The sequence below is a fragment of the Argopecten irradians genome, chromosome 10 (genome assembly GCF_041381155.1).
Source record: "Argopecten irradians isolate NY chromosome 10, Ai_NY, whole genome shotgun sequence".
Classification (NCBI taxonomy): domain Eukaryota; kingdom Metazoa; phylum Mollusca; class Bivalvia; order Pectinida; family Pectinidae; genus Argopecten; species Argopecten irradians.
The window spans coordinates 41,366,590-41,384,789 of record NC_091143.1 but is presented as its reverse complement, the minus strand read 5'-3'; the positions used below and the strand labels follow the sequence as shown (position 1 = coordinate 41,384,789).

The 18,200-nt window shown below is 35.4% G+C and overlaps 1 protein-coding gene across 8 annotated transcripts in view; it reads right to left on the bottom strand.

Moving 5' to 3' along the window:
- Window positions 1–2,990: 2,990 nt before the first annotated feature.
- The window catches only part of LOC138333928 (uncharacterized), a 67,640-nt gene continuing 52,430 nt past the window's right edge, over window positions 2,991–18,200 (bottom strand). For 3 of the 8 annotated variants that reach the window (XM_069282593.1, XM_069282596.1, XM_069282592.1), the window contains exons 2-5: window positions 15,531–15,585; window positions 14,765–14,863; window positions 12,062–12,317; window positions 2,991–5,710 (exon numbers count right to left, since the gene is read on the bottom strand). In XM_069282593.1, the coding sequence (XP_069138694.1) occupies window positions 5,161–5,710; window positions 12,062–12,317; window positions 14,765–14,863; window positions 15,531–15,585 (960 nt within the window). In that variant the 3' untranslated portion in view covers window positions 2,991–5,160. Of the gene's footprint in view, window positions 5,711–12,061; window positions 12,318–14,764; window positions 14,864–15,530; window positions 15,586–16,742; window positions 17,543–18,200 lie in introns of those variants that run through there. The other 5 variants (XM_069282598.1, XM_069282599.1, XM_069282594.1 and 2 more) reach the window with 3 other exon arrangements.

The window sequence follows — 18,200 nt, the reverse complement described above, 5'->3', positions numbered from 1 at the left end:
ACACAATTTTCTTGCAGGGATAATCGTTCAAAGGCGTATGATCAAAATGAGGCTACGTGGAGAAGGCAGTACATGTACAATTTCAGACACTAGATGTTTTAAGGACACCTGAGACGAAGTCTCAAGTGACCTATTCTAATCGCCTTTTGTCCGTCGTCGTCCGTCGTATGTCCGTAAACAATTTACATTTTCGACTTCTTCTCCAAAACTGCTGAAGCAATTTCAATGAAATTTTGCACAAACCTTCTAAGGCATAAGGCTAATCAAGATTGTGAATTATATGGTCCCCACCCCCCAGGGGGCTGTGGGAGGGGCCAAAAGGGGTAAAATTGAGTAAAATTTCAAAAATCTTCTTCTCTACTCACAGATGTGGTAGAATCAAATACTCTTCATAGATAGAAAGGTCTTAAGGTCCTTTACAAAAATTGTGAATTATATGACCCTGGGGTCTCTAGTTTCCCCCTGGGGAGGGGGTTAAGTTTACTATACTTATATTGAGAAAGCACATTTTTGCGCATTATTTGGTCATTTGTAATAGGAAATGAGTCAAATGTTGTCAGAATTATCAGTATGAGATGGCCATTTAATCCTATTAACAAATTTTCTATGACTGACCCCCAGGGGCCTTAGGGGTGGGGTCAAAAGGGGTCAAATAGGCTAAAACTTCAAAAATCTTCTGGTGAAATTCTGGAAATGGTAGAATCAAATACTTTTCATAAATAGAAAGGTCGTAAGGTCCTTTACAAAATTTGTGAATTATATGACCCTGGGGTCTCACGTTTCCCCCTGGGGAGGGGGTCAAGTTTACTATAGTTTATATAGGGAAAACACATTTATGAGCATTTTTTGCTCAATTTTCATTGGAAACGAGTCAAACTTGGTTAGAATTATTAGCCTGAGATAGCATTTTAATATCATATCCATATTGGTCCAGGCTGGGCAGAGGGGCGGGGCCAAAAAAGGTCAAATAGGCTAAAACTTCAGAAATATTCTTCTGGAAATGGTATAAAATTAAATACACTTTATAGATGAAAAGGTCTTAAAGTTTGTTTATAAAAATTGTAAATTATATGACCCTGGGATCTCCTGTTTCCCCTTGGGGAGGGGGTCAAGTTTACTATAGTTTATATAGGGAAAACATATTTATGAGCATTTTTTGCTCAATTTTCATAGGAAATGAGTCAAACTTGGTTAGAATTATTAGCTTAAGATAGCATTTTAATATCATATCCACATTGGTCCTGGCCGACCCCCTGGGGGCAGAGCTAAAAAAAGGGTCAAATAGGCTAAAACTTCAAAAATCTTCTAAAATTCTGGATATAGTAGAATCAAATAATGATAGATGGAAAGGTCTTCAGGTGTTTTATAAAAACTGTGAATTATATGACCTTGGGGTCTCACGTTACCCCCTGGGGAGGGGTCAAGTTTACCTTTAGTTTATATAGGAAAAACATATTTGTGAACATTATAATTATTTGCCCAATTTTCGTAGGAAATTAGTCAAACTTGATTAGAATTATTAGCCTAAGATATAGCATTTTAACATCCATATCCGTCCTCGATGACCCCCTGGGGGACCAGAGGGGCAGGATGGAAGCAAATACTCTTCATAGTCTAAAAAGGTCAAATTTATAAACCACTGACCAACTTCAAGGCCCAGCATATAGTGTTTAGATGTCTTTAATTTGTTTCATTATATATTCTAACTCAGGTGACCGTTAAGGCCCATGGGCCTCTTGGTTTTTTTCAGGATTCGTAAGGGTGACGCATCATTTATGATTTGACTTGAAAAAGAAGTTTCTAAAGTCACTTTTAAAATGCTATATCAGTCGCATCATTCACCAAATCACGAGTGCATGTACATATGCACATGAGGAATACTTTCTGCTGTATGTATAAAAACTGTTTCCCAGGTTTAGGAAGCTGAGGAAAGCACGAGAACTGGGAGAAAAATTACCGATCTGGGAACTGGGGTTTCGAAATCGTAACCCAGAGATGGAAAGGGAGTAATTATCTGCTCGGCTAGCTGCTTGCGTTTTAAAGATTATATATTATACAATCGATATCGAATCGGCCATTACTGAAATACACTCCCCCCTCCCCCTTCTCCGAGATATTCAGCCTGATACCGTAACTGAATACATTTGTAGTTAACATTACCGCCTGTGTGCACCAGACAAATCTATCGCCTGTCGATTCTTCAGACTAATTTGATGTCCTTGGAGGGACAATCTAATTAACGTTACAAGAAAATCGTAGACGACGGGAATTCCACTAATGTCAAAGAATGGATTTTTTTTTGTGTAAATCATTTACAAGAAAAACGTATAGCAAATTATCGTACTTTTGCTCATTTTTGATCTTTTCAAAACCGAATATCCATTTTAGCATTGATTACTGGAACGTTGTGACGATGGTTTTTTTTTATATCTGAAATTGCATTTGGAATATCAAAAACGCCTAATTACATCTGTACCATCAATGACGGGGTTAATTACCGAAGGTCGAAACTGAAAATCCGAAGCCTGAATTCAACAGCTACCTTCTTTGAAGTAGTTCTAATTTTAGATGGGCTTCAATTACCAAGATCCCTTTTAGATAATATACTTGTTAAGTGTCTGTATTATGGCATAGGAAACGTTCTTCATTGTTGGATGTTAACAAGGCGATGAGAGATTGAGATCCAAATAACAGTTACGCATCGAATAACATTACAAGTGATGCACCTTGAACGTGTAATATGCTTTCTGGTGACCGAAGAACTGGAAATTTTAGTTTTCGACATTTTATTATGGATTGGCTGACAATCTACCACTACCATACAAACCCTTCTGGGCATCCTTGAGACTCCAAGGGTTACTTTCACTGTCGTTATATCCACCCTTGGACTTCCAAATAGAGGTATGTACATGTTATAATATGTTATTCTTTCGGGATCTCAGATTTTCCTTTTATAATAATAATAGATAAAAACACAAGAACAACACAAGCGAAGTATATGACTTTAATGTTCAAGGCAAATAATTCGCACATAAATGGAACCACATTACAAATGTGATCGTCTATTAGTTCCTGATGTTTCCTTATGCTTACAGAAGAAACAATAAATGCACATGTCTCCTAGTGCATGAAAATGCTCAACAACATGTACTAAATGTCTTTTCAAATTACATTACATTATGCTTTCCCCCCTATAGTCATGCTGTTTAATAGATAATTGTGTAACAGTTCAACGAACGTTTAAAAAAAGTCCTTGAAACATTTCTCGTTATTTTTCACTCCCAATTTATGTCATGAAGTGACAATTGGAACTGAAGATGAATGGAGATGTTCAGTAACTAATCTATCAATCTTGACACACTTTGAGTCTTGACAATCAAATAATTACTGTAATTTTGTTCACGTGTAGCAATATTTAAAAAAAAATCCTTAAAACTGAATTAAAGAAAATATCTTACCTAGTACATAATGTGTCATTGGTAATGTAATGGTAAATCAATAATATGCTAGAAATACTTATCTTGACAATTATCCAAATTAAAAAAAAAAAAAAAAAAACACAAAAAAAAAACAAAAAAAATCCCACATAATGTATTGGTAACTAACAGATTTTCGTGGCGACTTTCAATATTTAAAGAAATTGGTTTGCAGCAACAGGGAACCTTTAATATTTTCCGCCAACAAGTTAATCGCGACATTTTGGACTAATTTCCGGCAATCTTCGGAAATACCTGAAATCTCCGAGGTGATCCAATTGTAGAAATTGTTTACGGAAAGTGCCGAAAGTTTCCGATTGATGCTTAACAGTTTCAACATGCATACAATTAATTGTAAAATATCTTTTCCCCCGGTAATACAAGCGACACAAATGATGGTTATGAAGCAGTGATAAGGGCACTTGTTGCCTTCGTTAGCGCACGGGAAACTTTTCTCTATCTCAAATATTCTCGTTATTTTGTACTCTAAAATCTACCTAGCTCTAGATCTAACGATTGAATGTTTAGTATCTTAAAATGAAATTTGATTATAATTTAACGTAAAAAATGAAACAATGTATAATCATATGCTAGATCTAGATAACCGTTTTAATCTAAAACTATGTATGCTCTTTGAACAACATACTTGGTAGAATTCTATACTTTGCTAAAAACTATAAAATGCAAATTTTAACCAAAGAATGGCACGAATCATGTGTCTAACAATAATTGAGGACTTTACAAAGTGGAGAAATGCCGGATATTCAAAACCAAATCCATTTTTCATTTCACGTACAGTAGTGTTTGCTATTTCAAGTAAAACCAGAAAAAATAAGATGACCGATTCTGAACATATCTCTATCTGACATCACACTCTTATTTGTATCCTCTAAACAGGTTCTTCGGAAGTCAAAATAGGTGGTTGCTTTCCTACATGTATACGATGCCATTCGGAATCCAGGTATATTATCCATTTAGATGAATTGACAATCACAATTACAAGTATCGGATGTTCTTGGTGTTTATTTGAAGTCAAACTGTTGAGGATAGCATTTTACATCAAAGATATTGTTTTGCTCATTGAAGGTCTTTACGCAGCTGAACAGCAGTTGCTTGTTCTCGTATTTCTTCCAAAGTAGTTTTGCTTTGCAATATTTGAATCAATTGAGATTGGACGTCCATGCGGCTCAGTTGCAGGCTTGCAGCATAAATCTCTCGAACAAATACAGAGCGGAAGTAGCAGTAGTGCTTCACATAAATATCGACCGGAAGTAACAATGCTTGCATAGCAATGCCTATCCAAGAACGGATACATCAAAGGGAGATATAAGTTATCTATTTCATCAAAAGGAAGATTGAGGTCTACTACATATCGATTGTCCTTATATATACTGTACCAGTCTGATACATGTCATCAAGCTTGTACGTATTTTGGTGAGTGTAGAAGCAAACATAACAACATAAATATACGTCCACGCTAGAATACCACATGGTCATCTCTCATGTTCCGTGTTTGTCGAATTACACCGCTATTCCCTTCATCACATTCAACGAACACAGAAGGACCGAAGTTTGAATGAGGATTGCTCATCGAACCTGATTCCTTCTTTTCCGATCCACAGAATATGGTATCAGGTAAGTAACTTTTTTTTCCAGTATTGTGATGGTAAATACACGGTCGGCATCAATACTTGCTATCCTCCCCATTAATCACGTCCCACGTGATCGGATTACGTAGTTTAGGAGGAGGAGCACTTTTACATCGTCTGCCCGGCCACGTGCCTGTTCTACTGACAGGCCGGCGCTCCTTCAGACTCAGTTTCTGTATAGACATGGCCTCAGACACCCAATCAGGATGGATCACAAAATAGTCATGTTTAGGCTTGTTAGGTACAAATATACCTCCATCGTAAGAATAATTTGTCTTTGCTGATTCAGGTCGCTTTTTCGGCGACGATTCAGTCTTTTTCTTGAGTTGGGGCGAATACGAGGCTCTCGTTGACGCACCGGAACCGGAATAAGATTTACTAGAGGCGGACGAGGTCGGACTAGCGGATCCACTTGATTGGTACTGCCGCATCATGTGACTGTTGAGGTAGCTTGTGGAGGGACAGCTCTGGCTATACCATGACTGGCTAGTTTGCTGGGTTCTCCGTATGTACGAGTTAGACATGGACGGAGCATCCATTGATAAGGTCACACGTTTCACGTCCACTGGTTTCTTCGGTTCCGCACTGTAAACACAGAAAACAAATGTAAGACACAGGACAGGTAAACAGAAAAAATCTTTACGAGGCTTTTTTCATAATATGCTTCCAATTAACAGGAGAATGCTTTAAACAGTTTGTAAGGAAAGAAAATGTTACATGCACTAATTCACAGATTTCCTGATCTGTCCTACATAACATTCTTTCATCATATTGCATTATACTGTATAACATGGAATCTTCGTTGGGTAGATGTTTTTCATTGGTTGCAATGGAACCAAGAACACACATTTTATGAATAATTTATATGATTGTTTTATCGGCTAACCACGGACATTTCTACCCACGAGCTGATTTGAATTCTCTACTCCAAACCACGAAAGAAATTATTCACTAATATTTCATGTGATGCAGTATACAATAATTACTTTGTGTATTTTGTTGATGGAGCACTGAATAGGGCATACACGTAGTGGTATCTGCATTAAGTACGGTTATAATGGACTATTTAATCAAGGCTGTCAATGTCTTCTGTCGGATACTGTGAAATCATTATTTTTCCTTTAATTTTCAACGAATCAAAGAAGTTACGTTCCCCACGAAAAATGATTCTTTTTCATGAATGTATACAAATAATATGCGTTTATAAGATGACTAGTACTCCACTGCTTAACATCTATTTCAGGGAGTACGATAAAAAGTTCAAAGTATCAGTTGAAAAAGCGTTAGTGCCAACGAAATTAAAAATTTTCATAATCCACGAAAATTGAGCCCAACGAAAACAAATTATTTCACAGTAGTATAAATATCCGATAGCTTCGAAAACAATGTGGCGTCGGTTTGTCTTTATCTGGGACTGCCTGAAACCAGTGACACTAAAATAAACATCTCGTTATCGTGATAATATTGCTCCAAGTCAGAAAAACCACGACTGATTTACATTTCCATCTCAATAACTGGACAACATTTCAAACAAAGCCATGATTCGATCACAATAACGCTGACAATAGCTGATATCCATTATTTAGTATTGCAATAGATTCCGCAAGAAAAGCACGTCGACACAGACTCATGAATGTTTCTGGTACATAATATATAAGACAGATGTCTAGACAACGATCAGATGACAGATCAGCTGTTTACGAGATGTTCCATATACATCACAGCCTGAAGACAATGTCTTACTTGTCGCCTTTGTTGGTCTTCTGAGATAATGCGTTTTGTATACCGGTAAACAGACTGCGGTGGTACATGTACTTTGCAATTGCAATGTTCTTGCTTTTATATTACATAACATTCTTTCATAACGGATATTCGAAAGCGGTATTAGATGTATAGATGGATTTAGCTACACAACATCCAAAGGTGCGCTTGCTGTCTATTGGAAAAAAACATAAAAAGAAACTTTTTGAATGGTGAAATTAGGATGCTTTATGTTGAGATAATTTAATAACATAAATGTTCGTTGTTGTGATGAAACAAAAACGATATAAAAAGATCGACGATAGTTACAAAGACTGACCGCGAATTTATCTACACACAAAACAATAAATGCTCTCCAGACCACAGAAGAAAGCATGTTTCAAAATTTTTAAAACGTATAGGTTGGATGTTAAATAATCTCTTTTCAAGCATATACAATTTTCTAAATTAAAATCTGACTAAAAGTTATGTCTCCTCCTTCTTGATGGGGAGGAAAGTCAAATAGTTTAAGCATGATTTAAATATTTAAAATCGACACATCAGACATCCAATGTAAGTGATTTGATGGTCGTGTCATTTCTTGCTACGTATTGGCTTATAAGAAATCTAATTAAAACAAATTCAACGAAAAGGGATTTGTAAAACTAATTTTAGTTTGCCATTTGAAGTAGACGATCAAAGAAAATAGTTGATCGAGTTCTTATTTTTTGTTGTGAAGTGCGATTCATTAGGTCTGAGTCATATCGAATCACTGATTGAATCTAGACATGGTTGCCACCACCTCCTCCTCCCGACACACATTGCGATGTATTGGCGGTATTGGAAATGTGTGTGCGTGTCAATAGTATACACGTACACTACCACAAAACACGACAACCTCACTCACAAAGAGAGAAACAGGTAATATGGATCAATTTGACATACCATAAAACCATTCCACTACGGTACTGTCTGATCATAAATAATTTTTGTAGCAGCTGTCGCCATTTTCAGAGTTGTTTTAGGACGTTAATATTGATCAGAGAGTTTGACGAAAACTCGTTTTAGTACAGACTATCAGAACCATTGATGAACAGCGACTTACAGTGATGCACGCGTGGTTCACGCGCTTTGACAAGTGTGGCGCGGATTTATCGTGCACGTAACAAATTGGCTTGCAGACTTTTAGCTTTGAACCACAGATGCGATATTGACGAGACATTATCAGTTGATGTAGATGATTTGTTATGTTATCTGAGAATAAAGTAGACATACCCAGGAAATCTGACATCTCGCCAAAAAAAAATGTCGCGGTTTTTCAACTATTTGCATTTACGATCATCGATTCCCTAGATAACAATTTATGACTGCAATACTCAGCTTTTAAGTACAAAGATACCACACACACGATCGGCCATAACTCTCTTTTAAACGTGGGAATATGCAAAACTGTGTTGACACAAAAACACAGCAACTGCAAATCGATTGATTTTTCAGAAAATCAGTTGGTGGACACCAAACGTATGATTGATAAAAGCGGTCAATACGAACTGTCTCAGCTCGTCTCTTTATTAGACCTGACTTTATTCGTAGAGGTTTGATAATGTCTGTAAAACACCGCTTAAGCTAAAAAATGCTATGACAATTTATAAACATAGACAATCGCTAAGCATAATGCATTGTTTTTTGTTTTTTTTTTGATACAGGGAGCCCATGTTAATAATTGTAGATACAGCTTTCTCATATTTGATAAACTATTTACTTTAAAAATGTTATCTTTAGCTTGGCACAACAGACAACTACCACTTTTTATAAAGAAAATCTGGAAGACACAAAATATTGATTTTGTGTCTACTAGAATTAATTCAAAATATATTAAACACTTTTACGTGTCTCAATGGTGATGATTCATAGTAAAATGTTTGAGCGCAGAACTTTGTGCGTATGGCTAAATACACACAATAATGATAGATGTGTGATTCCAGAGACAATTGGCTGAATTATTCATGCTGTTGAAAACAAAACATTTGTGTGCATTTTCTTTCCTTTTCTCATGTCCGGTTATTCATTGTCTGATGTGCTTACATAATAGCTATTGTCTAAACATGAACAATAGATATGTCATGCATTGTAATAGGGCGACGGCATTGTCGGGAATTTGCTTCTTGTAAAGCAACGTTGCAAGAGAAAGACGTTTTCGAAATAATATCATTCATAAATAATTCAGAATGTGAAAACATCCAATTACAATGTTTCCTGGCAAAGAGTGTCGTTATGGATATATATTTTTATCGTATTGACTATAAACAAATTTGTTCACCGGACATCTAAGAACATGGAAAGGAGTTAACATGTTATGCTTCGGACATCTGAGAACAAGGTAACCATCTAGGGGTTGGCTATTCCAATTAAAGGGTAAAGTAGGCTCTCGCCGATATGTTCTGAGAAAGATTTTACGATGTTGTAGCCACGCTCTGGTACCGTCCATCGCCTCTCAAGGGAAAAATTATTGGCTTTGATCGATCCAGCAAATGAATGAAGATATGGTTGATTTTATCGGCTACTTAACATATACGGCGCGATATGCTTCCAGGTTTAATATCATTCTTGTCGACTAAGCTTGCTTCGAATCAATGCGGTCGATACAGATAACGATTTATCAAGCAAAAATACAGGTATTGCCTGTATTTATGACGGTTCTGCTCGCACAAGTAAATAATTACATCTCGTCTGATCAGATATTCATTTCAGTACTGATATATTGATTTGTAATGTTTGTGGCAGCGTAAATATAAACATGTTCTACATGATTGGCTGTGTCATTAATACTCGAAACACCTCAATAGTTACGTAAAACATCAAAGGAGAGAACGATCAATAGGGATGACATCAAATGATATTTGATTTATTCACTTTAATCATATATCAATTCATTTCCATACCGGAGATATTGATATACACTGACTGACACTATTTTAGCCATTTTAGATACATAAACGTTTCGCTAAATTTCAGAACTTGTGATCATGACATACTATGTTACAACCGAATCACTCTGATTTTTATGATATTAATATTGTGATATTATGCGTCTACCTGACAAATTCGATAGCTGTTGTTTTTAATGTGAGTAAAACTACAAACATCAGGGCAATGCGCTACGGAGTACCATTGTACCATGAACCGATCGGCACCGACGGTAATATCAATAACTTCTGGACCCCCACAAACGTACACACTGAAGTATACTCAAGGGGAGTCGACTCTATTGCACTGTAAACATGATTGAAAAATAACACTTTATCGTTATGCTCCAGAATTATTCGGTAGGTATACTGCCATTGCATGTTATAGATAATTGTATATAAACTTTAAATACTATATCCATTTCCGAAAAAAGCTTCCACAATTGAAAGGATATAATGGATACGGATGAACGAACCACACCTGCCTATTCGCCTAGCCTAAACACTAGTATCTTCCTATTCCAAAACCAGTAAATGTCAATTCCGGCTTGATGAAGAAGTTGTAACAGTAGTTGAGGATTTCTGGGAAGATGACACTTTGAACACCGTTTTTCTACATGCATCAGGAAAGAAGAGGTGTATCTCCACCGAAGATGAGTTAGTCTGGTTACTTATTGATTTAAACATATTTAATGTTTAAATTACAAGCGGTATGTGATTGGGCACAAGTTGTTACAACTTGTCAACGCCTTTTACTAAAAATACAGTTTCGAAACAGATTTATCGATGTTTTTCTAAATTGTAGCCAAACCAAACATTGCTAGCATGTTTTTTGACACTTACTGGCATTGCTAGGTAAGAAGAAAATATCAAGTTTCGTTTATAAAACCAATTTTCGATAACTAGGAGTAAAACATTGATATTCGTAACGGATCAGAACCTCAGAAAGTCACATTTCCTAAGAATTATAGTTCCTTGTAGCTAACTGAACAACCTGAAGTCAACGATAGTGTATAAATATTTCTAGTTATAGTACCTTTGGGTGGCATGGTGTGGTAGTCGAGAGAAATCACATTATATATATTATAGTGCTGATCTGTACGTACTGATCTTTACGTACAATGAATTATTAAACGTTATTGCGCAAAGCAGCCAACCTGCCTAGCTTTCAGTTCATCCTCATGCAACTGTGTATACATAACCTCAACAGGATGACTAAACGAGTGATCCTAAGACTTTGATTTGAAAATACGATTCGGCTAGTTACATCCCAGAAAATATTGATCACAGAGTAAATATTTTGATGTTTATACATTGCCTTAGGATTAGGATTTTACCTTCAAATATGTGTGGTATGGTGTTTTGCCATCGCAAGAGGAGGTTATATCGTTAAAAAAGATAACTTTTTTTTCTTTATATAAGTTTTGTGTTACAAAGAGGGAGTGAGATGAAATGAACACTTGATCAGCTGGTAACGTGCATCGACGGCTTATCCAATTTTACAGTACTAGTCTGTGCTGTGTCTACGGCTCTAACAACACAATTTGAGTATACAAATCTAATTATAAGACCAGATCTGTGCGGATCTACGCTCCAAGAGACGCTTATCAAAGTGAACACTATATTTTTACTTTGCGTTATTGACCAATTCCTCAATGACTTCAACTACAACGTTTGCAGCACGGTCGTGAATCGATACCTGCCCCCTCTAAGTCCCATAGCGGATTAACGCCAAATACCATATATGTATAATGTTTTATGCTGTGTCCAGACCTTGCAATGAAAATGCGTTAACGAATTGGTTTACCTTACGTTTAGTATTAACATTAATAGCTAGCTAAAGAATAGACACGGCTCATTTTTCAGTATCGATCTAAAACTGTAATCGGCACATTGTTGACAGATAGTAGATGTTTCAATAAAATGATTTATGTACTTTAGATCAACTAAAGTTCGGTACTTTTGGAATATTAATAAATGTATACAGTCTGTACATACTGTACTGTAAGTAGTAGTATGTGGCAATTGGGCTCGCATTATATGATATCATATCTTCATGTCATCAGTTACCTAAAGTGGTTTACAAAACGACAATGGCAGATTAAATCAAAGTTCGTTAAAGGGAGAAATCATCTTTAAGTGGCAGTGTTGAAATTTCTGTACTTCTATATTGGCCATAGCTTGAAATGCTCATGAAAATATCCCTCCATTTTAACTGCCCCACCTTTACCTCTCATAATTATTTCCGTTGCTTGTATTAGCCTCAAGAACCTCCTTAATGGCATCCATCTTTGGAGGCAATGATGATTTTGGGCGTGGCTTCCGGTCGGGTGTAGCCGGTCGGGATGGGGCGTGAGGAACATGCCAGCGTTTCTTGTAGGCTGTTTTGAGCAATTTTTGTCGAGTGTCCGCCCTTTCCTTATCTCGATGGAGTTTATATGACCGCAAGGCCTTGTTCATGATGTTGTCATACTCATTATCCACATCTGTTAAAGGAGTCAAAATAAAACAACAAATATCATACAACAAAAAAACACATACATACCTATTTCACAAAAGTAGATATTTTCCTAGAACTGTGGGATATGTTATACACATATTGTAGGATGACTCGACATGGAGGACGCCGTTGTGGCACTACACACTTGTAGCAGAGCTATCGATCCAGTGATGCTCTCGGAATCTCGCGTGCGTGACCTAGAGTATCGAGGCACCAGCCTATCACTATAGCTTCAACTCACATTAGGTCCAGTTCTGTCACTGATACAGCTTCTGGTAATGGTGAATTATAGGACATATGGAGGCATGTTTGGATACCAAAGACAGGGACATATAATTCTCTAAAAGAAAGATAGTCATAAATGGATGGTCTTGGCGCTTCCACGGACTAGCTAGTTTTCTTGTAGGGCAATGCCAATGTTGTTTGTTCTCAGATTCTCGAATGTTTCCTCGACCTGAGATTCTAAAGGAGATTTCAAGAGATATTTAAAGATAATTTGAAATTGTCTTTGAAGCTGCTGTATTACAAACACGATATACTGCAAATAAACTAAGTTTCGCGAGCGTTTAAACTTCGCGGATTTCACAGGTAAATATAAGTCGCAAAAAAAATCTCCACGAAATGGTTCAACCACAAGTACAATAGAACGTTTTAACTATAGTTAATCATCATGAACGAGTCGTAACATATAAAAAAAACCCGGGAAATTAAAAATCACTTAAATCCGTTGGTTTACACTTTTTTCATAATAACATCACCATAATCATCAAGAAAAGGACAATATCTCTGACATCGAAATGCTATACCTACCATCACTCCAATAAAAAGAGAATATAATATTTCTACACCAGACACAAATAATATTATTACGTATGATGTATAAATTAAACTGAAGTTGGAATCGTGAACATCTTATTAAAAATACTCGTTTAACATCATCCTGTTTGAACTTGAAGAGATTATGATTCTTTCCAAAGGGCGCCTTCAATCGGTTGATATAACATCCAGTGATTGCTATCGACATTCATCATACTACTATTTCTAGATTTATTCTTCATTTAATTAATGTTCAAATCAATATCAAACAATGATAGGAGCTGATAAAGAACACAGACCATCGATACCAAATTAACACTACATCTCATAAAACATTACCGAATACAGACCAGTAATTGGTTTATATTGCAAATAATTCAACCAATGGACAGTCTTCGATGTTTAACGTCCCAAGATTGTAATAACGCAATGAAATATTATTGTTATCAATTAGAAAGTGAAAATAAATACAAGTTGCTCCGATAAAATAGATAGCATTTGAATGAGAGGCATTGACACACGATCTGATTGATTACTGAAGTTGAATAATTACAAAGTGCTTGAAGTTGAATAGGTTGATGTTAAATGTGTTTCTGTGAATTGTTGCATACATCTTTCCAACGATTTTGTATTTTTTATAGCTAATATTTGTTAATGAGCTTTATGATTTAATTAATCTTGATAATGCTGATATTTATCATCGGTTAGAACATTCCTAGTTTAAGCCAGTGATGTGAATTCAAGCCAATATTTAACATAAAGAAGAAAAGAAGAAGAAAATATTAGCATATTGCAACATAATTTTCAAAACATGCATATAAATTTGTTAAAGTAATGAACGGAGTTTAAGATATTTTGTTCACAACGCCATCGCAAGAATGTAATGCATGCAGTTAATTGGTATACATTAATGTATTTTAAAATGTTTTTTCGCACTCGCGAAAGCCATGCATTTTAGAAATTAACTTAAATAATAATCACACAATTTGATGGATCATTACTTTGAAATACAAATGATAAAGAAACTGAGGGACAGAGATTTAAATAAAGGGCTTCAGACCAACGAAAATCAATAAATTGAGAAGAGGTTTATCTATTAGTTTTCTTTGTGGTAAAACCACACGTCTTCTTATGTATAAGTGATGAAAATAACGTTTCTTTGGCGAACGCCTTTGTATATTAGTAATAGATATACAAATCGTGATGAAATTCATTGGAAAAAAAAAAAAAAAAAAAAAAAAAAAAAACTTTCGATCAAGGTCGCAGTAATATTTTGACAATGCACTGCGTAATGGTTATTTGCAATGAAAGTGAATATCAGATTTGTAAATATTTAAGAAAAAGCTATGGTACAGGCTACATATGTACTGTAGAGGTAGCAGAACCAACATTTATCCAGCCTGCATTCGAAGGACATGATGACACTGGTGTCATCGACCCAGCAGCATAGTGTAATACAAAATTAATTGTTCTTTCGGGAAATCTTTACACTTGTTTGGAAAGCATATTTATATTACTGACTGGTACTACTTTTTTGTATTAGGGGCTGGGACAACAATCACTCCACGATGAACATGCTTTAAAGTCCAATCCAAACACTGTCAGTAATATTTTTACCGGTCTGAGCAATGCAGATCTTTGTGTACTCGGGGAGGTCATGCAGATGAACATAAAAGGGAGAGCCCAACTCAACGTTGATTTTACCCTTCTCAGGACCTGTACATTAACCATTGGTACCAATTAGTGTTTATTGGTTGAAAGGCAAACAACTATGATCATGGAACCTTACAGGTATTTGTTTTAGTTCATTCACTCTAATTGACTTGTTGTATATTCTCCTCTTTTGCCACCATCACCACCACACATTTAAAATATTTTATATTGATAATTTGCGCCATGCAAAGTTCATTAGTTCATATGTATTTTAGAAGGATCACATGTCATTTACTGTGTCATTTCTGTTACTGTTACAAAAACAAGTGACGCAGCAAGCATCATATTTGCCTTGCTATGACATATAATATGCATTTAAGTTTTTCATTTTAATTTTGATTATTTCATTTGTTTCACCATATTTGTTGAATCAACCGTTTATGAATGAAGGATTTATTCTCAAATATCTTATTTCGCCACTATTTCAGCTAATCAAAGACAACTTTACAAACGATTTCATTCTCTAATAAGCGATGACGATGCCAATTGCATGTCAGTAAAAATGCTTCTTAAAGGTTATTGTTATTTAAGTTTTCAGATACATAAGCTTTTCTGTGACGTTTGTGTTTATAGCAAGTTTAAAATATGGTGAGTTTATGATTCTTTATTGAGCCTTAGATATGTATTGCCGAAATACAACATTGAAACACACTAGAATAGATTGACTTACCGTATGTATTAGCCACCGGAACCCTAATGGGGCCGATCTGTACTCCATTGGGAGTCTGCAACGAAAATAAAAGGGGATTAATAATTAGACGTTTCGCTTATAGAGAACAGCGGATATTTGCCATATCACCGAATCAAAAGTTACTACTTTTGTTTGAAAACGTAATATAAAAGTAAATACATGTATAATAATCTATAAGGGTCAAAGAAGTAATATCAACAGGATTTTCCAGATGACACGGGATCCCATCATTACATTTGTAAGTCTGTACGATACTAGTTACTTAAAATGGTAAATATGGGACAAAGAAGTAATTTCAACCGTGTGGACAAATACAATTGTTAAATTATGAGTCGATCTTCCCCTTTATCAAGACACACAAAAAGAAAATGATTACATAATATGATATGTTCGTTTTGTGTGTCTTGATTAAGGGGCAGATCGCCTCTAAAATTTTACAATTGTTTTTGTCCACACGTTGAAATTACTTCTTTGTCCCGTGTTATATTCTATAGATATCTATGATTTTCTCTTCTTCCCTCATCTTTCCCATTTTGCTTTTTCCTTCCCGGAATGCTGCCTTTGACATTTCTCTGTTTCATATCTTCCCCTGAAAATGTTCACTACTAAAATAAAAGCCAAGATCTAAAATATTTATCATTATATACATTATCGTAGATCATATTGCACGTTTTTACCATTTAACAGTCAATTGGCCATGTCACTCGACAGGTGCCTGTCAATCACTTTTGATAGATAGTAAATGCTTACATACATCTGATAACGTGATATAATATTTCTGTTACGTATGAAAAGTTATGATTTATGACAACAGCAAGTGTAAATAAAAAAAATTACATGTACTTACAAACTGGCATAATACCAAAATAACAGAGTATACAAACTTGTATTTAACCCATAGACTTAAACCTCTTTGATCTTAATGTGTTTAGTTAAAGGATAAAGATTAAAATACCAATTGTTAATCGTATAACTAAAGATATCTTGCATCACACGAGAAGATACAATGCATTTAGTTTCAGCAAGCGAAATTTAAAGTGATGTTCATTTGTACACGAGAAGGAATAGATAATATATGATTCAAGGTGCAAATGGCTATGACGATATTAAATAATGTTCTGAAATGTACCCTGCATTACATGGTTCAAGGAACCATTATAATTAACTTAGGCTATTTAAGCCACTATTTACCCTTAAACATATTACGCCTTCTTCGTGCATAACACCGTCCGTTACATGAGCGTGGACCGCCTAGGTGAGAGAATACAGTTAAAATACAGGTAAATAAGGTAATCCTTCTTTCCGATTGCACTTGTGGGCCTCGATTTACTCCACGATCAAACAGAATTCACATATGCTTGGTTAGCGAAATGTAAACCGTCCATTCATCCTGTCGTGGTGTTAAGGACATTACAAGATTGTCATAATCCTTCGACTTCACACAGAAATTCACTATTTGAATACATGTGAAATATTTGCCAATAAATATCGGCTTTTGCAATTAAACATCCACCCCGGATGCTATTAGAAAACAGTTATTATCTGCTGGGTAATATCCCTTGTTTCTTTCTAGATGTTCATTTCTCAAACAAAAACATATCACTCCCTAAGGACTTAAGTTTTCAGTTGATCAATATTTCTTTGCAATCCAGGTAGTTTATATGTCAATATCAATCGTTTTAGAGACTGTTGATACATGTTTCCAATGGATAAAATAACAAAAGGAAGAAGCATTCATATTCATAAAATACGACATAACATTTCCCAGCTAGGTTGTGCATGAAAAATTTATGATAACTCAAGTTCCTGTTCAGTGCGAATCCATTAAACTCCCACTCCGAAATATGATTTTAACGTTGTGGAACTGATATCCAGATATATTAGATTTTTCTCTTATCTTTTGCTAGGTCAATCTTCCGTCAAAGTTAAACCAGAGATTTACCCAATTCAATCACACAGGTACATTTAAAATGACTTGGCGTTTCTAAACCGATCGAGCGCTATACTTCAAATGTTTGTGTTGGTTAAGGATTTTGTTATGCTACGGTATTACACTCCAATGAGCCCTATTAAATCCCATTGAAGATGTTCGTGTAACACGGACGTATAATCTCGTCAAAAGTCAAATAAAAACGCCATTTCGACATTTGTAACGTATTCATGTTGAATTTGAGTAAATATTATATTAGGGCACCTATACATATCAGCTGGTCAGTATTGAGATTTCTAAAAGTCTAATATTAAGCTTCAATACACCACGTGGTCAGCTATACACATCAATAAGATCTCTGTCCAGACAAAACAAATACTTTTACTTTCTCAATGACCTATTCGAAAAGTTATCCACGGAACTTCGTCATAATATTGATTTATATTATCCTATATTTGAGACAAGGTATTTGACCTAGCAATACTTCAGTGCTAGCACAGGCATTATAGAAATTGACATGGTTATTGTACCAGGATAAGAGCTTAATAAAGAATCAATATCCAGCACTTGAAATGTCAGTTTTTCCTTTTGCTACAAAGGAAATGTTATCATTGTTTAATTAATGCATGAGCGATCGAAACAAAGCAAATATATTAACAGTATATGTGAGCTCTGTGTACATATTTGTTTTGGCCTTTGTACAGCTCTTTGATGAATCA